At 38.8% G+C, this 22,800-nt stretch overlaps 1 protein-coding gene across 1 annotated transcript in view; it reads right to left on the minus strand.

Moving 5' to 3' along the window:
• Positions 1-22,800, minus strand: part of LOC113074161 (plexin-B3-like) — a 42,314-nt gene that overhangs the window by 9,809 nt on the left and 9,705 nt on the right. Inside the window, 20 exon segments of the mRNA XM_026246913.1 lie at positions 978-1,078; positions 1,240-1,388; positions 1,857-2,015; positions 3,280-3,516; positions 3,737-3,881; positions 4,245-4,418; positions 4,939-5,205; positions 5,291-5,442; positions 7,063-7,229; positions 8,206-8,296; positions 8,523-8,639; positions 8,867-8,992; positions 9,408-9,516; positions 11,840-11,948; positions 12,553-12,712; positions 13,109-13,241; positions 14,502-14,602; positions 14,925-15,053; positions 16,837-17,016; positions 20,809-21,916. Of these exon segments, the coding sequence (XP_026102698.1) occupies positions 978-1,078; positions 1,240-1,388; positions 1,857-2,015; positions 3,280-3,516; positions 3,737-3,881; positions 4,245-4,418; positions 4,939-5,205; positions 5,291-5,442; positions 7,063-7,229; positions 8,206-8,296; positions 8,523-8,639; positions 8,867-8,992; positions 9,408-9,516; positions 11,840-11,948; positions 12,553-12,712; positions 13,109-13,241; positions 14,502-14,602; positions 14,925-15,053; positions 16,837-17,016; positions 20,809-21,900 (3,898 nt within the window). The 5' untranslated portion in view covers positions 21,901-21,916.

A 22,800-nucleotide genomic window follows, 5' to 3' on the forward strand; every position in this document is an offset into this window, starting at 1 on the left:
TAATGGTGCATGTTATGGATACCGTCAATTGAAAAGTGTCTCTCAATTTGAATGAATAAAAAGTGCATGTCATTGGTGCAAGCTGTCATTTTATTTTAACTGTTATAAATGTAAATTTAGGGGAAAAAAAGGAATACTTCCCAAATACTATAGTATAATACAGTTGTAACTGTTAATACAACAATATAATTAAAATTTTAAATTTTGAAACGTTATAGTGAAATCTATCTATATAAATCTAAAATAAATAATAATACAAATAAACTAATACTTACATACAACTTAAATAAGATAGATAGACAGACAGACAGACCGAGATAGACAGACAGACAGAGACAGACAGACAGACAGACAGACAGACAGACAGAGACAGACAGAGACAGACAGACAGACAGACAGACAGACAGACAGACAGACAGACAGACAGAGACAGACAGACAGACAGAGATAGACAGACAGACAGAGACAGACAGACAGACAGACAGACAGACAGACAGACAGACAGACAGACAGACAGACAGAGACAGACAGACAGACAGACAGACAGACAGACAGAGATAGACAGACAGACAGAGACAGACAGACAGACAGACAGACAGACAGACAGACAGACAGAGACAGACAGACAGACAGAGACAGACAGACAGACAGACAGACAGACAGACAGACAGACAGAGACAGACAGACAGACAGACAGACAGACAGACAGAGACAGACAGACAGACAGACAGACAGACAGACAGACAGACAGACAGACAGACAGACAGACAGACAGACAGACAGACAGACAGACAGACAGAGACAGACAGACAGACAGACAGACAGACAGACAGATAGACAGATAGATAGACAGACAGAGACAGACAGACAGACAGAGACAGACAGAGACAGACAGACAGACAGACAGAGACAGACAGACGTCTACAGTGGTATATTATAATTAAGACAAAGTCTATGGATGAACAGTGTTACCATACCAGTGAACTCTTTTCTGCACTGGTCCCCAACATTTATCTCCAGAGTCTCCAGCTGCACCAGAACCTTTTTATAGTCTCTCAGAGCCTGTTTGCTCTTCCGCCTTTACAAACAGAGAGCGAGAGCAAGCACAGGGTTAGAGCGCTACCCTCCACAAATGGATACCATTAGAATTCTCTCCGAGTGCTGGATGTGAGTTCACGGCTCATCGTCATGATGACAGGCCCAGAAGGGTGAGGAATGTGCCATCTGAATTCACTCTACCTGTACATGAGAATGATAACCAGCACGATGAGAATGACCACCGCGGCCCCCGCTGCCAGACCGATCTGAGCTGACAGAGGCACCGGGGAGTGTGAATCACTGTCATACCGCACTGGACCCAAGTCAAACGCCAGGCGTCCCATTAACACCTGAGTGACACACACACACACACACACACACACACACACACACACATATGGTAGCATGTGAACGCAAAATTAAGTCACAGTTCTAAGCAGGTGTGATACAACACAGCATGAAGCAATGAATTACATCTCTTTAAAGAGACGGGTTCCAGGCCGCAGTCGGTAGTAAAAACCTCATTTTCACCACAGAGAAAATAATTTACAATAACACATGAACCGTTCAAGACAGACAGTATGTCTGAGCGCTGAGGCTGTTCAGAGAAGAACAAACAAGCTGATGTGATTTTAACTGATCTAAAAGTCACAATTTTGTCATGTTATTTGCAATGCTTCTTGGAAAGAGTTAGGGATGCACAATATTAAAATTCTCGAAAAGCCTGTAATTATTTTCATGTTATGACCAATAACTAATTATTTATATTTTAAGCCATCCAATGAAACAACTAAAGCTGACACTGGATAAAGACTGACCTTTAGTCTTGGTAAGTCGCTGTCGTCCAGGGCGAGAGGCAGTTCCTCAGGTGGTTCGCAGTACAGGTGTGTATTATCCAGAGTCTTGATGACACACTCTTTGTCCCCTAGCCAGGCCACAACTTCCTCTTTACTCATAGCCAGTGTCAGTCCCTTACCCTTCAGACACAAAACACACACGCTCAGTCACAGCAACTCAACTACAACTTAAAAGTGCAACTAAAACTAGTAATATATTTAGTTTACTGAAATAAAGCTGAAATCAAATCAAATAATAAAATATAATAATTATACTATGAGACCGTTGGCTGACGAATGTTCTGAGGTGTGCAATTATTTTCTGGGAAACACACGGCGAACATAGTTCCAGGCAGCTCTCTTGACCGCATTACAGTTTCATATCACTTCACATAGTTAACTGTAATAACAGTCACGCAGTTTGCACAAAAAGGTGTTGTCAGTGGTGCCCTGATGATTTGATCAGTTAAGCTATAGTGTAGCAACTTAAAAGCTACACATGACATTTCTCACTGGTGAGGTAATAACAGCGCTGTATTGAGACGCACAGAGGTAGCCTTATTCACACAAGCTCTCTCTCTCTCTCTCTCTCTATCTCTCCCTCTACATCTCTGTCTCTCTCGCTCTCTTTCTAATAACTGCATTCATAACTGCTTTAAAATGCTATAAATGGCTCAAGCCTCCATTACCAGTTCTAAAATTATGTTTTGGAACTAGCAAAAGAGGCATTGGATGAGATGTGGAAGAAATAATCCTCATCACAATACTATTTTAAGTACAAAAACCAGACAAATCCCTTTAAATATATAATCTGATCGAAGTCTAGAGGTGTGATAACCGCAGTATAAGTGGAATAATTGACTCCGGGATGTTGAATTATTCTAAAAATAATGCACACCTGAAGTGTAACGGTGTGAATAAATATCTAAGAAGAATTATTAGTAATATTTAAAAGAACAAAAACTAAAACAAAATAATCTTATTTCAAACAGAAAACAAGATTACTTTGCTTGCCCCATTGGCAGATCATTTTGTTTGTTTCAAGCAAAAACTATTTTTTTTTTCTGAAAACAAGACAATAATTTTTACTTTATAATAATTTTTAGATATTTTGGCTGGAAACAAGACAGAAAATCTAAGCTTGAAAAGCATTTTTGCAGTGCAGTTGTTATATACATATATAACAAATGAAACTAAATGGCCCTAAAACTAACTTCCTCAAATACATCTCTGTCACCCAACTCTGCATTAGATGACGGTTCCATTCGTTCGACTATTAATATGAGAACTGTTCTTATTAAATAAATACATTTAGTTTATACAGGCAGTAGTTTTTTTTTTATAATATAATGAAATTTCACTGGTGGACAATCAACAAAACAGAAATAAACAGAAATGCGAGCACCTCTACTGCCAGGACTCCTCCGGGTTTGAATCGGATGGGTGTTCCTCGGGACTCACTGTTGAGCTGGAACAAGTCTGGGTTTGGGTGGTAAACGAACGCTTTGTTCTTGATGGTGTGAAAGTCAATGTGCACATTGTCCATCTCGAACCACACTCGCACGATCCTGGATTTCGGCTCCACTGCAGGGCTCTTGCAAATCATCCTCTCTGAGGTCACATTGGTGCACAACTCCTGAATCTGAAGACGAAAAGAAACATATGCATTTCCTTTCATGCGTTTGGAGTGAGAATGAGTTTTAGTCAAGTAAAAGATTAAGCCATTTCTGAATAAATATTTAAACCTCATGAATGAATCAATTGTATAAGTCATGCATGCATTAATTTTGAAAACAAAATTTATGTTTGATATGTAAAATTGGTTGAAACAATCCGTGAAATGAGTTCTCTGACTGTTTTACCATAACCAAGGGATTCCTGACAGAAACGTGGGTGTATCGACGTCTTCTGACTCCTGACCTGTCTCTAGGCTCATAAGAGACTGACATCTTTGGCTGCTGAACGACATTCAGGTTTTGGCCAGTCACATATATAAGACGTCCACCCCTGAATTTAAATAAAAAATATTATAGGAACATGATCTCATGACGTAGATGTAGAACAGATCTGAGTAAACGCCTGTTCATCCATGGACAATAACTGTAACAACTTACGTTTGTATAAGTTTCTTTCTACTGCTGAACACAAAAGAAAATATTTTGAAGAATGCTGGTAATTGAGCAGTTGATGGTAGCCATTGACTTCCATAGTATTTTTTTAAGTCATTGGCTATCAGTAACTGTTTGGTTACCAACATTCTTCAAAATATCTTCTTTTGTGCCCAAAGAAAGAAACTCGTACAGGTTTGGAACAACTTGAGGGTAATTCAATGATTTTTTTGTGTGAATTATAAGGCTTGAGCGCACATACCCGTAGAAACTCTCTGTAGGTGTTGCATCAGTAATCACAGGGTCTTCCATATAGCTGAAAAGAACACTATCCAAAATCCTCTCTGCTTTTCCAAACACAACTTTGACTGGCACTCTTCCAGTTTGGTTGGAGTGACTGGTGCGACAAATCAGCCGTGTGTCACTCACTTCATTGCTTACAGAAAAAAAGAAAAAGAAAACTTAGACAAATGCAACTTGCAGCATCTTTTCAGTCAACTGCATTCACATTTTCTGTCAATAAACAGATAAATGATATCAAGTGCTGCAGGGATGATGTATTTTTGTAGACCAAAACCCATAAATGAGTTAACATTTTAGTACTTCTTGTCCACTTTAACATCCTCATTGCGCTTAGAATTGCGCTCTTAAAAATATTCTAACTCAAAATTTAAAGGAAAAATAAAGACTGAAAGAAGCTTAATGGTAGTGACGCTGAAGTCAAGCGACCATGTTGTGGTTCGTTTATAGGCTTCTTACTTCTGCTGACTGTAGTTAGGCTTCAAAATTCAAAAGTTGTGTTCATTTCTAAAGATAATCACGATTTACAAAACATGTAAGAAACACAAACTTTGGTCACTGAGCTTATTTCCTACAATAATTTAAAAGCCAATGGAAAAATCCAGTTGGGTTTTTGTCAAGGGAACCAAGGTGATGTTAGCTCCATTTGCTCTTACATGCGACAGGGTTTTGAGCCCATGAAAGCCTGCAGGTCAGCGATTTGGTCACTACTTTGTTCTGTTCGTTGTCCCGTCAGGAGCTGCGACCCATGGACTGTTAGCATCGTGCCACCAGCTAAGGGCCCTTTTTCCGGGACAATCCTGCTCAGCTGTGGATTCTGATATGAGAACGTCTGCTGGGACTCTTGTTTCTCTGATCCTCTGACGGTGATGACGACCGGTCCGGCTGTGACATTTGCACTGGCCTGGAGCTCACACACAATGCTGAAAACAAAAGCAGAATTATGCACATATGAAATCTGACGCCAACTTGTCATCATATCTGGTGCACTAAAAAAAGGAGTTGTACCTGGTGGAAATGCGATAGGCTTCAGGCAGAGGTCTGCAGGTCACCCCTGCCACCGTCACCCCTGCCTGGATGTCCTGGAAGCTCTGGCCCAGATTCGATCCCTGGATTGTTAGCAAGATGCCACCCTCCAGTGGCCCGGTCAGCGGCTCAACCTACCCACAGATAAAAGTTTGAGAAAATGAATCTTTGATATTTAATTTTTCAATTCAGTTTGGCACATTAAACTTAAAACAAATTGCAACATGTACAAAACACACATGGTCTTTTATAAATATGTGCTTGAAGACCAAAATGAATGCCTGCCATGTGTTGCATGTGACTAATAGTTAGTTTACAAAGTATGTAAGATAAGTAATGTATGTAAGGAACAATAATAGGTTTAAATGGCAATGCAATAACAATAGTTTGAGCCTCACAGCTTTTTGGTCTTTCAGAAGCTATGTGAATAAAATCAAAAGGGACACTATGAAAAAAATGTGTATTGCAACTCCACACCAGGGATATTAGATCCAGTCTCTCCCATAAATATGTTTTGTCTGATACCCGAAACCAGTTAACATTGCATTTTGTCTGATAACCGAAACTGTATTAACTGTCTTCTATCAGCTCAAAAATTTGACAGAGCAAGACAGGGAAGAGCAGAAAGCAGGAAACAATATGATGATAAGAATGAGCAGGGTGTCAGCTGCACTTGGCACAAATCCAACAAGTGTTGTCCTATCAAATTGGTTCACATTATTCCATTAAAAAAAAACAGATAAATAAATATTATGTGTGTATAAAAACACAATATACAAAATCATTTAAAAAAATGACAAATGATTAAATGATCAATTATATGAATAACATAAAAATGATTCAATAAACTATTGAATGAATTACCATTATGAAAATGTAACAGGTATGGAAAGTATTATGCTCATTTAGAATTACACAAAAATGTTGAAATGTATACCTAATATGTTGGTCTATATGTGTGCATCCTCCCCTTTAATTTTCTGATTGCAAAGTTAATCTTAATTTCCTGTCTTTGCCCCTCCTCTTTCCTTTCTTCACTGTCTCTGCATGGGAGAAGTGGGTTTCTTTTTCATCTTTGTTGTAAAAATGTAAAAAAAAAAAACTTTTGTTTTTCTGTTTAAATTATATTTATAACTTTATTTTTCATGTGTGTTTCATTATTTTCATGTTTTTGTTTTAATTGATGTTGTGGTTAATTTTGTGGTCTCATCGATACACTTGAAGCACGCGCTAATTGATCTATTTATTTAATCAAAAACACAATGCAGAAAACACCAGTTACAAAAGTAAATTGAGAAAATAAATCAATATAATTATATGCTTGTGCATTTGAAGCTACACACACACAGAGATTGCTATTGAACACTCAAACTAGATCCTTCGACACAAACTGTCCACTTATGAAATGATCAGTGACTATGATGACAGCTTTTGCCTTCACATTGACATTTATACATTTGGGAGAAGCTTTTATCCAAAAGTATGTGCTTTATCAGTTCGTGTATTCCCTAGGAATCAAACCCACGACTTTGATGTTGTTTTGACACACAGACAGGTTTTTGATTATGCAAATGACAGAATTGGCTGTATGGTTTGCTTCAAATACTCAAGAGAAAAACTAAAGTTAATTAATTTCATTGCCTTGGCAACAAAGGGCATCTTTAAGGAAATAACACAAAATGAAGTTTCATAGTTGGTGACACATTTTCTAAATTCACCCACACAATTTAATTTTGGACCATGCATATGTGTACCTCAGTAATTTTAGGAGGAGGACAGGTGTCCACGGTTCCGCTGGTGCAGGATTGGTTATACACACAGCCGGGGGTTTCACCGACACACCACACACATCCGTAATTAGACACAACCGCACGACACTGACTGCAGTCGGACTGTCCCACTGAGCAGTCGTACAGCTGCACTGTTACACAGACACAAATTCATCTCAATTAGGTCACAAGCAAGAGGGACAAAACTGTTACTAGCTGCTATCTAACTAGTTTTTAAAAACATAAAACAATACTTTTTTAATACTTGTATGTATGTAGATATATATATGTGACCCTGGACCAGAAAAGCAGTCATAAGGGTAAATTTCTTGAAATTGAGATTTACACATCATCTGAAAGCTGAATAAATAAGCTTTCCTTTGATATGTATGGTTTGTTAGGATGTAAATATTAGATACAACTATTTGGAAATCTGGAATCTGAGGGTGCAAAAAAATCTAAATATTGAGAAAATCACCTTTAAATATATATTTACGGTAGGAAATTTACAAAACATCTTCATGGAACATGATCTTTACTTAATATCCTAATGATTTTTGGCATAAAAGAAAAATCTATAATTTTGACCCATACGTTATTTTGGCTATTACTACAAATATACCCCAGCGACTGGTTTTGTGCTCCAGGTTCACAAATACACACACACACACATATATATGTGCAATATATAACATTTTTAATTTTTATATATATATTATATATACACACACACTTTAAACAGCAAATTTACAAATAACAAATGATATATAGCATTAAAAAGTTATATATACCGGTAGTATATTTAAAACTATACACACACAGAGCATTAAAAGTTGTATTAAAAGTTCTACAAAATTGTTATTTAAAACTGTAATGTTATTTTACACACACACACACATATAAGTATAATACTTCATTGTACAGAATATAAAATATATGAATTTAAATAATCCTTTACATGTTATATATATATATAGACCATGCATGTACTTTTTTTTAAATTATATATTTATTTTACATGTATTTAAGTTAATTAGCAAATTAGTAAGTGCAAAAAAAAAAAAAAAGAGAATTAATTTTATTATTTTTGCCACTGAATGAACATGCATAAATGGTCACGGTACTCACAGCGAAGATGTGGTGCTGTGTCTATACGCTGCGTCCCCCACTGCAGGTATACAGGAGCGAAATATTCAAACTGCTTTCCTGAGTACTGAAACTAAGCACACACATACAAAATCAATGTATAATCAGCCAGGTGCATGCAGACAAATTATGTGTGGCACCATCAACAAATCCATGTTTGAATTGCTGTGTTTTTCTGGCTGGTGAAATAAATTACAGCTATTATCAGTGCAGACATCACATGCACAAGTCTATATTAACTGCACAGGCTGTGGCATAATTTGATGTGGCAATGCATAAATGGACGCTATTAATATCACCTGATAAGCGGCACACTTGAACACATGCGTCCCCGTCTCTTTATTGCGGTCCAACGTGGCCGGCAAGCACAGCTCCTGGCCTTCGATGACCAGCACGCAAGCATAATCTTCCTCATCCTGTTTAAAATATCACACGGCATGTCACACAATCAAATGCTAATCACGAGCCATCTCTAACCCCTTTCCCCATTCCACATGCATTATCATAAATGAGTTCGCCCAGACCCTCCTGACCACCCTGGAACAATCGCGTCTTAAAATGCACAGCCATGAAACGTCAAGGCCAACATATTGATTCAGGCACAATGTATGAGGTGGAATGATAAGCGGCAGATGAGCATCACCTCAAATATGTCCAGGTTTTTGCCCTGCAGAGAGAGCTCGCTGTCAAAGCCAACAGGAACCAGAGGGGAGCTCTGCAGGGCCCAGACACAGGGGCAAGAGTCCGGCCCGTGGGGCAATGACTGTTCCTGTTCACACGCACACACAAAATGAGAATTTCAGTGAGGGCAAGGGTTGGTTAGAAAGAAGAGAATATTCAGTCTAATGCAAATGATCTGTGTAAGGTGCGTTTTGATTGAACAGACCAAACTTAGACATGAATGCATGATTTCTACCACAGTGTTACAGATATACTAAACTACAATATCATAACATGTAAACTGTACTTCAAAAAAATACCCTGGTAGCGTAACCCACTACTGAAAATGTTTATTCCTTTATTTGAAGAAAGAATTACTTATGATCTCCAAGTATAATAATATGAATTTATTTTGACCTTGAGAAAGAGAAAAAAGATCACTATATGTATCATGAGAGGTCGTGACCCCATTGACTGTCTGTAATGATCTCGATTAGCGGTCAGGAGATGGTAAAGATACTTACCCTGCTGTTATAGATGATGTGTTGACGAGGACAGCTCTTAGCATGAGTGCAGAGCTCATCCTTCACACACCAATGACACGGCCACATACTGCTAACACACGCCATGCACCTGCAGCAAATCACATACGATACAATGAACGTGAAAATGTGTTCCTAGAGGCCAGTCAATACATGGAACCATACTGTATATAATTCTAGTACATCTATTATGATAGTCACGGTTGCGCCATAGTCGTACTGCAGCTTTTCACTCATTTTCCACCCTCTCACTCAGACTCATTTAAATTAAACAGGTCATGAAAGCATTTAACCCCAAAAGGAAAAAAAGGAAATAATATTTCGCATAAAAGGGCCTACAAATGACTTGAATACAAATGCTTTTTTATTTTATTTTAATTAGCATAAAATTAAATGCAGCACAACAAATACTATCATGAATGATGTATAAGCACTTACAAATTTAAATGTAATTTTTTTATGATAATTCATTTATTTTTTTCTTCACATTATAGTAATGAAATCAACTTGCTTAGTTGCCAAGAAAAACTCAGCTTTATTTTCTTAAAGGCAAGAGACTACAGTTTTTTTACTTCCATAACATTCATATTTCAAACTCTTATTAGTGGAAAGAAAACCTCTAAATTACACGTTTAAATGTTAATTTATTTGTTTATGTAGAAATTATAATACATATTTTTACAGGTTGTTTTCTCAAAAAGATTTTTTTTCTCAGGAATATACCAAAACTTCACAAGGTTTTCAAATAAGGGATTTTTATAGATCATTCACTTGATTTATTTACCACATTGTTCCTAAAAATATGGTAAATTTAGTTCTGGCTGTTGACAGTAATTTCTGATTTATGGAGTGATAAAGAGAGAGATCCAAAACCCCCTCTGTAAAAACCTGGAAATATATGCAATGTAGTGCTTATTTAATTAGATAATGCCTCATTTGCCTATTTAAACAATTTTAAGACTTGTAATAGAAAAAAAAGATTACACTATTGACCTGTGGTGTCTTGCTTTAAGCAATTCTTTATTACAGGTGGGGCGGCACAATTATTCGAAAATAAAATCGCAAAAGGCATTAAATCGCGATTAGGCAGAACTAAAAATCCAAATATGCCCAGAAGAAGAAATCCAGAAACTGCCTATAGCTGCAGCTGAATAAACAGAAAACGTAACTGCTTTCACTGATTCAGCGTGACTAATAAACACACGACTACGGCAATATATGGTTTATCGGAGTTCTTCTTATTAAAATTATCATCATAATAAATAGGGGTGCTCCGATCACGATCGGCCGATCGTTATGCGCATCTCGTCAGTAAAGCCGGTTTTCTAATCAGCGGTTAATTCCATCAGGTGCGTGATTTCACATAGAGCAGCTGTTACTACACAGAGCCGTTTTTAATAGAGAAGATGCGCAAATGACGTTAATTTTCAGCGTTTATTGGCGCATCTTCTCAGTTAACAACGGCTCAGTGTAGTAACAGCTGCTCTATGTGAAATCACGCACCTGATGGAATTAACCGCTGATTAGAAAACCGGCTTTACTGACGAGATGCGCATTAACGATCGGCCGATCGTGATCGGAGCACCCCTAATAATAAAGTATATCTATAATGAAATGCTAATCGACATAGCCTTTATAACTGCTTAGAATACAATGAAATATTGTGTGCCTTAATTGTTCTGTTTAAGAAGCCACATCGTCTCTCAGAAGGATTTATTTTACACACTCGAATGACGTTATGAAGTAAATTTGGAGTTAAAACGTTAATAATTGTGGTATTTTCACGTGCTTTCAGATGGAGTAGCATTTACTACACAGAGCCACAATTCACTGAGCTGTCCTAATAGCGAACGATTTCGTAGATTTCATAATCCTACAATTATATCGTCTGCATTTATGAACGCGATTTTGCATAGCAGTGAACTACGGCTTTGTGTAGTAAATGCTGCTCCACCTGAAAGCAGGTGATGGAGATTTACTGCTAATCACAGAACCAGCTTTACTGACTAAATGCGCATGACAATTGCGATTAATCGCGTTTGATTAATCGTGCAGCCCTAATTACAGGCTGTATGAGATTCACCTAAACAGGTTGCTTTTGTTAGTATAGGTTTAAGACCTCAACGTGTAAAATGACCTCTGTGACCTTTGCTCACTCTCATTTCAAAGGAAAAGTTGCTAAATATTAAATTGCATTTGATGCAATTTATTAAGCTTAATTTATGACATCAAAGTACCAATATTTTGCAGGTGCGCTTCTGTAAAGATGAACTGTTGTGTAAGAGCATGTCTGCATAGTTCAACTACTTCAATATAAGGGTTTTTCATGATACAAGCATTTAAATTCTTAAACATTGCATTTTGCAAGTGTGAGTTTATTCATAAGAATGAACTCTGTGTGCATATGTGCTTACGGTGAGGTAGCGTTGAGCCGTCCGACTGCTTTACAATCATAAAAGGTGATATTTGTATGCGAGATGGTCACGTTTCCAAACCTCAGTGCAATTGGAACAGATACGTGATCTACAAATAAACAAAAATCAGCAAAGCATATGACAAAACCAACAATATTTAAAACTTCCTCTGTTTTGACCTAGATTCTCCACATTGAAATGTGAGTACATGATATTCAATATTTAACATGAATTTAACCATCCCTGCACAGTAAATACTGTACACCTACTGTATACTCTAGAGAGACACATAACTCATTGTTAGGATCTCAGGGCTGTTTGTCTAAAAGCTTTAGTACATATTCCCAGCAGAATCACATTTTCTAGTTGCAGCAAAGAAGATAAAGTCAAAATAATCCCTGTAACCCAGATTCAACATCAGTAAAATCAACAGAAGTATCTTTAAATGTCTATAAATCCACGCCAATGCACATTCACAACATGCACGCAAACATATTCTAAGAAACTAATTATCGCACAATATGTGCTTGGGCAGTTAGATAAAATCATGATAGCCAGTTTCAGATTACCAAGAATAAAAAAAAAAGTATTGTGTGGGTAACAGAAGTATGGTCTCTTGAAAAGAAATGGTTTGGGTTTCATTCCCCTCAGCTCAACAGTTGGTAGCTGGGATAAAACGGCCTTGGCAATGCGATCATGTCAGCGTGGCTCACCGTTGCCTGGCGGACTCGGCGGGAGCTGCTCTGGAGCTGGAGATTGACATGTGATTCTATTCTCTATGACAACCGCAGGCTGAGCAGCCAAACTCCCAAAAGCGCAAGATAGAGACTCATCCTTTGACAAGACCGGCAACTGTAGAACCGTGAAAGAGACCTTGAAAGCAGAGAAGAAAAAACCATCAGATATTTAATGGCCATTTTAGGAATGTGCAAGGCCATGGTTGGTCTTGTGAATACTAATAAGAGATGTTGTTGAATCTTTTGTTTGGATGCTGGTGAGGTTTTTGTGCTTCGCTTGTTAAGACCAAGGTTTTCACTCTATGTAACCATCCGTTAGTATTGCATAAGCGGAGATCTGACCCCTTACAAGAATGTTACTATGCAGTTGAAAACCTTGAGTCCAGTGTACTGATGCATTTACAACTGAAGCAAGAATTCGAGATGGGGCATATCAAAATTCTCTTAAAATTCTCTCAGGATGCTGTGAAGACCTCACAGGCTATAATGTGACAGCAGAGTGTGGGCGGTGATCTGGGATCAGGGTTTGTACCTGTGTCTGCTCTTCTCTGCTCTGGATGGAGGGGTGTAGACTCTCTATGGACACACACTGGTGCTCACGGCTGTAGCTCCAGATCCAGTGGTGATGCTGAGCGTGCCGTGCACAGTCCATCTTTCTTGTGCATCTGATACATAAAGAAACAATGAGATAAGGCTCTGTTGAACGTAAAATAAACTCGAGAGGCATCTCAGAGCTTTTGAGATATTTTATTAAAGCATCATAGGTCAACGTCTGGGCAGGCAGTGTTTAAAGAAAACGTTAAAAAATGATGTTGTTTATGTTGTTCTCACCATATTATTTTGTCACAGTGTCTGAGATTCTGTTTCTCATGTAACAAGAGTGGACGGCTATTTATGTTTCAAAAACAAAAATTCCAAAACAAAACATAAAAGCACTTTTAAAACATCAAAGTTAGTCCGTATGACTCATGAGCTATATTTCAAGTCTTCTAAACCCATACGACAGCTTCTGTCTGTGTGAGAACAGACAGAATTTAAGCCGTTATTGCTAGGATGATAGGATTCAGGAAATTTAAGAGCTACAGCAGAGAGGACAATTATTTGTGAATTGCTTGTGGTTAGTAATGGTCTGTTCCTCATAAAAAGTTTTCGTATAGTATCAAAATACTTGGAATATAGTGCCCAGACTACTTTTATGGTGCTGTTTTGCACTTGTTTTATGCACTTTAGAGCTTTTTGAAGTATAAGTTACAATGTAGGGAAAACAAAAGCCTGGTGACTGAAAAGAAAGAAAGAAAATAATAACACGATACAAACAGTGTTATTGTGAAATACATTACAATATAAAACAACTGTTTTCTGTTGTAACATATTTTAAAATGTAATTTATCCCGTCTTCAGTGTCACATGATCCTTCAGAAAACATTCTAATATGCTGATTTGTGCTCAAGAAACATTTCTTATTATTATAAATGCTGAAAACCGTTGTGCTGCTATATAATTTTGTGGAAACTGATGCATTAAAAAAAAATAGAATTTGAAAAATAGAATTTGAAATAGAAATCATTTGGAACAAATATTTTTTTGTTACTTTTGATCAATTTAATGCATCCTTGTTGAGCAAAAGTATTAATGTCTTACTGACCCCAAACTTTTGAACAGTTGTGTAGAATTAAATCATAGAAATCATAGAACAATCTCCTAAAAAAAAAAAAAAGAGTTGCATAAATATTTGAACTGGAAACAAATATCTGCTGTTCTGTGGAAGCAGAAATCGTTGAAAAATTATGAATATCTCAAAGATCTATGTAAATGATCTCCATATGATTAGATGTTTATGTAAAAGGAGAGGTGCGGCCTGATGGGAAGGGAGTGTTGAAAGAGCAGGCGGTGATGTGTAACAGCAGTCAGGTGAGCTCAAGTACCTGCCCTCCAGCGAACACCAGCCGCAGTAGGGATCTCTTTTAGACAGACAGGAGTGGCAGTCTAAATTCTTCTCACACTGAGCGACATGGAGCTTTGTAACCTAAAAACACACACAAATACAAATCAGAGGCCCTGAGCAGCGTTCTCGAAATGGAAACTGATAAAGCGCAAGAGGACGCAACTTTTGCATGAGCGAAGAGTGTGAAAACAATCTCCGATTCTGATTGGCTGCCAAGAAAAATCCAACGGCAATTACTTGACCATGCAAAAAACAAAACCAGACTTTTATCTCGAGAAAAAAATCTGTTATTCAAATGATGTTTGTCAAAGTAAACGTGTAATCTCTCCTTTGAGAGCGTGCATGTAACAGATGTCGTGTTTCAGTTGCTGGCAGTTGAAAGGAAGTTGTTTGTCTCTCATACCTTTCTTTCAGTTAATACATAGACGTTCTGTTTGTTGGAGTCCAACAGCAGGTCAGCGTTAATGGGACTCTCTGCATCCACCTCCACTGTGTCATATTTGGTACCGGTACCATCTGCATGCAAGAACACCTGCAATAAAAAAAGGCATATAAAGCACAACTTTTCCAAACAAACCACGTTTTAAGGTATCACTTATGTCTGTAGCAAAAACGCTGCGGGGCACATTATGCGCTCAATTTGAATACCTACAATTAGTGGTTTATTCAAAAGCATGAACAAAAGCGAATCAATGCTTTCGCATACATATGCATATACAAAAGACACAAAGCTCAGGCTAGTTGCAATCTCAGCAGCCCGGTATGTTTCTCAACATCTTGCAAGCAGGGGAAGTGATACCGTTGGTTGTCTGTGATAAGTTCTGCCTGAGGAGAACTTTGGGTGGTAAACAAGCTGCTGTTTCAGAGTATGGCCGTTAATATTTCATACAGCACCAGAGGGGATTGAGGGATGAAAAACTTAAAGTGCGGTTCCTGCCACCCCTATCAGCTGATCCAGAGCGCACTGCATGTGACCGGCTCCCTTGGGATTGGTTCTCCCCAAGGCGCTTGCAATAAGCATTCAGAACATGTCCTCTTACGCTGATGAGGCAGCCGCTCGCACACAAACACAAACACACACTCCATCCTACATGCAGACACACACTCATACCACCTCCAGGCCAGACGGGCCAACCACTAGCAGTAAAGACCCCAGATTCTCAGACTGAATGTAGGCAAAATTGGCAGATCATAATATATTCGCTTACTGTAATGCAACAAAATGAATGTGTTTCCCAAGTCTGAATGAATGTTGCACTATGATCTTCCGCCTTAAGGATCTTTAAGAATAATTCAACCAAAAAATAACAATGCAATCATTATTAAATCATCCTTTTGCGGTTTGTTCCAAGTCTTTTGAAGCCTCTAGCTGCTTAAGTTGTTATTGAACAGCAAAACTTGGCATCAATGTCTAAATTTCTGAACATAAACTTTTAATGGCATTTTAGAGCTTTGCTGAAAGAGAAGATTTTCTGTAAAAACCTTTACTTAAATGTTTATTTATTTGGGGCATATGGACCACTTTTATAGTGCTTGACAGATCTGTTGTTATACAGAAAACATCATTTAATAAATATTTTAATTAATACGGACATTGGAAAGATGAGTTTTTGATGAACTATAACTGAAACCAAGTGTAAGAGTTGCTCATCATGTAGTTCTTTTCACTTTCCATGACTCATAAATAAATTCTACACTGTTTCACCTCTAAGATCACAGAGCTTGAGAGACCTGCATGTTCTCTCTTGTCCATTTGCCTTAATTAGCAGCCTAAGTCCAAATGTGACAGTTCAAGCTAACTGTGACGACTTATGTTGTTGTTGTTTTTTGCTTTGAAAGTTGATCTTCATTTGCAGTGGCCTTGAACTGTAGGCCTCAAATAAAGGATACAAAAGTGTCCAAACTGCAAAGCATTTTACAAAAAAAGAAAAGAAAAAAAACCTCCCCAAAACTTTGTCCTGATAAATAATGTAACACATTATCTGAACTCTGACTGAACCAACCCATTTTAATAACATAATATTACCCTGCTGTAGGGTGGTTTGCTCATTACTGGAGAGTTAGTGCTTAATGACAGATTATGATTACTCCATGTGTTTGCTTTTGAATAAAGAAGTATTTAATGATAGTACACAGCCTTTAAAATTCAGTTGTTCATGCTGATTTTTCCCATTATGTTTCAGTGATGGATAGTGGGTATTTAATGTTTAAGGATTTGTGCTGCTAACACAAAAATTGCAGGTTTAGTGCCATTAAAGCATGATGCAAGATTAAAAAAAAACGCATGGCTAATAATAGGTAATAGTAAGTCATACCTTATGCAACCTTCCATTTTTGTCTCCTAAAAGTACTATGGTGTGGCCAACTTCAGTTGCCGTGGTGACAGCAGTGATGGGAGGAGTCCAGGTGAAAGCGGGCGTGGCCTCAAGAGCAATGGCACTGGCGATGGGGCTGGGTGTGTGTTCACCTCCGCATGGGTACTTGTTCAGAGAGTCCTGCACACCCCCAAAAACATTACATTACCTATATCTACCATCAAATACATTTATAATACACAGTTCATGGTTATAGCAGATGGAAAATAACTAGGGATGGGAGCAGTTGGGAATTCAACAGTCTTCCTCTCTCTAATCATATTAAACTCAGGCTGCAACCTCAACTTGGCTAAAACGTGACATTTTGGCACTTTAGAAGTAAAAGTGCTTGAAAACACTGTCAGTATGGTTTTAATGCAGTGCTCTTTCTGCATTAGGGGAAGAATGCAGACTGTAAACAGGACCCAATGTCATGAAAACCACTCAGTTCCAGAATATTTATACATAAGGTCTCTGAATAACAACCCATTCTCGATTCCCAACCCATAAACTGATTATACGCCACTGCTGACAACTTTATTTACTGCAGAGGACTCAATTTCTGCCTACCCTTACTGACAGTGACAATAGGGAGGAAATTATTGGGAGAGAGTTGCAGTTCGTACAGTACATTAAACTACACTACCATTCAAAAGTCTGGACACTTTAATCTTCAAAACTATTCAATTTAAATGCTTAAGTTTGAATTCATGAAATAGTTTTAAAGGCTAATTTAAAATTGCACATTTATTAGAGAGGTCCAGCTTTTTGGGTTTGTAGGTGTTCAGGTACAGAAATTGAACAACCAAATGTAAAATAACACTGCATAGTCATCACTGTATAAATTAAATATAGATTAATCCTTGATAAAGCTAAAAAAGTTTATTTAGTCAAGAGCGTGATCACAAGAGAGTGATTTTTTCTCTCGATTTTTTTTTTCTTGAAAAAGAGACCGACAGCAGCTGGCACAGTAAATTATCCAGCATAATGACACACATAAGACTTCTTTCTCAACTGTTTACTTTCACTTAAGACATTACCAACTGTTTTCAAGGAAATTTTGACATAATTTTGTGTGCATCTATCCATTGAAATGCAAGAAAACGCAAAAGAGAACTTTATTTTGTGTTCACGTGTTGTCTGAGACACGGTTTTCTGTACGCACCGAAAACAGCTTGTGAGTGCTAAATTGAGTTATTTTGCATTGTCTTCTGCTTCAAAGTTATAAACCTTCTTGTATGTTTAAATCCACATGGTGTATTTGTTTAAGAGGCTTGGGCACCCTGGCCCCCCAGCATCAGTGTGACAGGTGATGGCCCTGTTTGACTGTATAGTGAAGGAAAAGCTGCCAGTAACCATCAAGGACACATTTGTCCTTCAATAAATTTAAAAAGCATCCAAGGATGCACCTCATTAAGTTGGCTGAAAGAATTTCCGGAGTCTGCAGAGCATATAAACAGCACGATGCTCAAATACAAGAGCTGATTTTTTATTTTTTTACATAGATTTAATGACTGCGCTACTATGCTAAGATATGGAACCTTAATAATAAATAACAAGAAGGTGTGTCCGAACTTTTGACTGGCAGTTTAAATGCAATGGCATGCAAGTTTCTAATATATACAATTTGGCTTTACTTGGAAATCGGTCAAAGGATATATAAACAGTTTAGGAATTAATGAATGTTAAATGTTTTGGAAATAATGAGGTTCGAGCTAATCACACAGACAGACAGCTGTGTGCCCACATGCTTCCAATACTGAGAAAAAAACCTGACAGATGACATATTATGAACAATTAAAATCCAAAATGCAAGTAGAATATTAAGTTGGAGCTCTAAAAACTGGAAAAGCACTAAGTTTCCAAAGTCAACTATGAAGATTTGGATAGTGCCAGAAACATCCTGTCCTTGCTGTGTGCATAAAAATCAATATTAAAAAAGCTCAGCTGCTTTTATTATGGTGTCTGTCAAACCCAACCCATCACCTGTCCATGGCTGGGAGTGATTTTAGATGCACTCTCACTGGAGTTTGTGTGTCCTGACCTAATGTTATTCAGTCGTCAGTGGATGGACATGCACAACAATACCTCAGCTAACAGACCAAGGGGAGTGGCCACACAGGACAGCGAAACAGTGGCACACAATTGAAGTCAAAGGAGGTAAAATACACAAACACACCTAATGCTTTGGAAACTAGATCGCAATCCATTCTGCAGAACTTCCAATGAATTATTGAGATGGCAATAACTGTTACATTTGCAACATGAAAATCTTGAACATAAAGTCGAAATGAAATCAGAACTGAACCTCATTTCCTTTCTCAATACCCCTTCCTGGATATTGTGCACATAAGGAGAAATTTAACTTTTTTCCATGCAATTTAATTAACTGAGACTGGAGCATTCAAGCTTCAAAGGGACCATGAAAGGATGAGAAAAGTAATCAACATGAGTCCTGGGTTATATTCCAAGTTTTCTAAATTCATATGATAATGCTGTGTGAGGAACGGACCAAAATTTGGTTGTAGACAGCGTGTAGTCCCCCATACATTGCAATTGTTTGGGAGACAAAAACAATCATTACAATCTTCAAAAATGCTATGTCACAAAGTTTTGGAACAGTAAACAGTAAGTGTTAAAATTATTATGTACATGGAGCAAAGGTCCAAATTTGATTTGATAATTGTTAAATATCTTCTTTTTTATGTCAAGTTCAATAACAGACTAAAGTCATATTTTAGATACACTGAAACATACACATTAGAAGTGGTTACATTATTGTGTCTTTGAGGTCAGAGTTTCAGTGGGCTTCTGTGTGTGGTGGTCACTGGGACGGCGAGCCCAGAGAGGATGTGGGTCAGCAGAAGTCAAACCAGCTGTGACGTTAAGCTGGATTTAACCACCTCCCAGAGGCTACACACACACACAGACACCACTCCATTTCATTCCCAAGCTCATACTAATACACGCCACCCCCTTCCACACAGAACATTACCCAATTTCAAATTAGTCATCGTAACTCCTTCCCTCCCCATCCTTTTCTCTCAAACAAAACCTCTTTAGATTTTTCTTTTAGAAATTCTCCAGTATTCATTGGCCAAACTTAAAACAAACCATAAACTACACAAACCACTGCATACCCAAAATTACAAAAACATTTTGATACTACTTGTTTTGTTATGCTAAATGGCCGTTACAGACAAATAAACTTTCAGTAGCATAAACTGAAGATGGAAAACTCACAGAGTTTTAAAATCGTCCCTGTAACATGCAGAAATCTGGAAGCTACCGCTGCATTTGTTATGCCGTGCGGATTAACACTGGCGAAGACAGCTGGATGCTAATCTGTGTCTGCACTGAGGCAGCTGCCACTCGCCCAGACTTACACCCCTTTCACAAAAAAGCCCCAGCTGACCCTGATCTGTCGCCAAGAAACCCCACACCTTGCTATCTTACATGACCTGGCTAATAGGCCGATATCTTGTAGCTTCCCTGAGCAATATATTCCTACTTATCGCTCTTTAGCTGTGAATTTAACCCTCATTAAAAAGCCACTACATTCACGGAGCTATTACCTCCATCTGTTAAAGTCTTTTGAAGCCATGCTGAGGTAGGTGGGTAGGACTGCCTAAGATTGGCAATATAAGCATATACCTTAGTTCAATATTCTGCCAAGAAAACAGCATAAACTAAATCTCATTGGCTAATGTTGGAATTCTGCTGTTATTTAGAGGGGTCTAAAATTAAACTGATTGTGAATGATGGATGGGGATTAGGGAACTACAGCCTTGAAAAAAAATCTGGCAAAAGAGCAACATTTCAATTTAGTTGGATCAGATGACACATCAAAGGCCCTTTGAGAACAACATGATGAATTACAGTCGGTTGTAATCCTCTTTGAGGAATGACTACTAACCAAGGCCAACAACTTACCTGCGGGAGCTTCAGACAACTGGAGGACACTTCGTACTCTATATATGCCTTCTCCTTGTTGTTGGCGTCTTTGCCCTCTTGTGTGTAACAGAGTAGCTGGGCGCCATGCAGGGCTTTATCCAGCTCCTCCACCTTGTACACACAAAGAGCTGTCCTGTCTGTGGGTGTGGGAGTCAATGCCTGCCCCATGGCCATGGCCACAAACAGCGTGGGTTGTTCATGGTGATAGCCAAGTACAGCTGCCTGTGCCAGATTGTATCCTCCACCGCAGGAAAGCGGCACCTCCACATAAGAGTAGAAATTGGGATCGCCTGCACAGAGTCTTGAAACATATGTCCGATACTCTCGTTTGCCCCACACGTCACGCCGAGAGAACACAAAATAGACATAGTTGTTGTGGTGAAAAGCTTTCACAAAGTGGTTGTTGTATTCGGAGTAGCTACCAACAACCAGCTTTCCAAGTTCTTCGTGGGAGAATGCTCGAGCAGTGTGGTTTAAGCGTCGCATCGTGATTGGCGGGATCCCACCAGGTCCCTTACTGGTGTAGCCCCGCCCAACAAGCATAAGCAGAACATCTTTCTGCTCAACCACCACACCAACCGTGGACACTCGAGGGTTGTTTGCTGCCACATACTGCGTGTCCACGGGGTTGTCGGTCTTGTACAGCACCTGAGAGACATTCTCCAAGCTTCGCTTCTCGCAGATGCCCTGCAGAACCGTCCCGCACACAATCAGGCTGAGCGGATCCTTTCCCTTGATCTCTTCCAGCAACAAAAGCTTGTTGGTGTTGTCCGTAGTTTCCGCCTGGGTGCAATCAGTGGGGTCAATGGGTGGTAGGCAGTCCGGGCTGTCCAGTTTAGGCCCCGTTTTGCCCCAGGAGAGTAGCTGCAAGTCTGGAGAGAGGTGATAGAGCACATTTACCGCCCCCACGTAGATGTGGCCCGAATGGGTATCAAGCAGGAGGTGATTGAGGCGGGAGCCATTAAGGGTGATGAATGAAGGGGGGCTTTGAAGATGACTGGGGGCCAGAGGCAATACCAGAGGCCACCACAAGATGGCGAGGAGCAGCAACAGGGAAGCAGCAGCTGGCATGGCACCCCCTCACCTGCTGAAAGAGGCAGAGATCAAGAAGATAGGGAGAGAGAGAGAGGGCAGTTGAAAAGAAGCATGCAGGAAGAAAAAGAATTCAGAATGGAGGGATCGGGTGAAAACGTAAACAGGGAAAAAGGTTAGTCAGCAAATTCAGAAACATGAAGGCAATGTGCATGAATAGAGTTATAGGGAGGAAGCGAAGATACAGGAAAAGACAGTAAGGAAGAGGGAGAAGGGCACAGAAAGTTGAGTAACACATGAAAAGGAAGGAAAAGAGTCAGAAAGCAAAGCAAGATAGTGTTAGCGGAAACCAGAGAGAAGAGATGATTCAGATGGATGATCGAGAGAAAAGGATAAAGATATAGAGAAAGAAAGGGAGCAAGAGAGGGGAGGAAGAGAAAGAGAGAGAGAGAGAGAGAAGACAAATGTTAAGTTAACAGAAAAACACCACAGAGAATACCTACTGCAGCACATCACCATTCAGCACAAAAACTACAGGCTTCAAACATTTTCTTTTGTTCTTCAAAGTCCTGCCACCTTCACACAGGCAGTGAAGGGTGCTTGAGTGAGACTGCTAGGCTTTGGTCAAGTGCAATAAAAGAAACTCCTCTGAGACCAAGAAACATGCAATAGTACTGGAGTTTACTTCAGAAAAGTGTAAATGCCAGCGTATGAGCAGCATATGCAACGGCAGCTGATAAAACTTACCAAAGTGCACCAGATGCAGGCTCCTTATCATTAAAATTCTTTGCTGGTGTTTTTATCGTCTCACTGTTTACTGGACGAGTCCGACTGCCACAAGATGACATGAGAACACATGGAGTATTCCTTTTTAAGAATTATCGAGATTTGAGAGAGAGAGAGAAAGAAAGAGAGGGTAAGTGGGGAAACAGAAAGAGA

Source organism: Carassius auratus, unplaced genomic scaffold (assembly GCF_003368295.1).
Source record: "Carassius auratus strain Wakin unplaced genomic scaffold, ASM336829v1 scaf_tig00013767, whole genome shotgun sequence".
In the NCBI taxonomy this organism is placed as follows: Eukaryota; Metazoa; Chordata; class Actinopteri; order Cypriniformes; family Cyprinidae; genus Carassius; species Carassius auratus.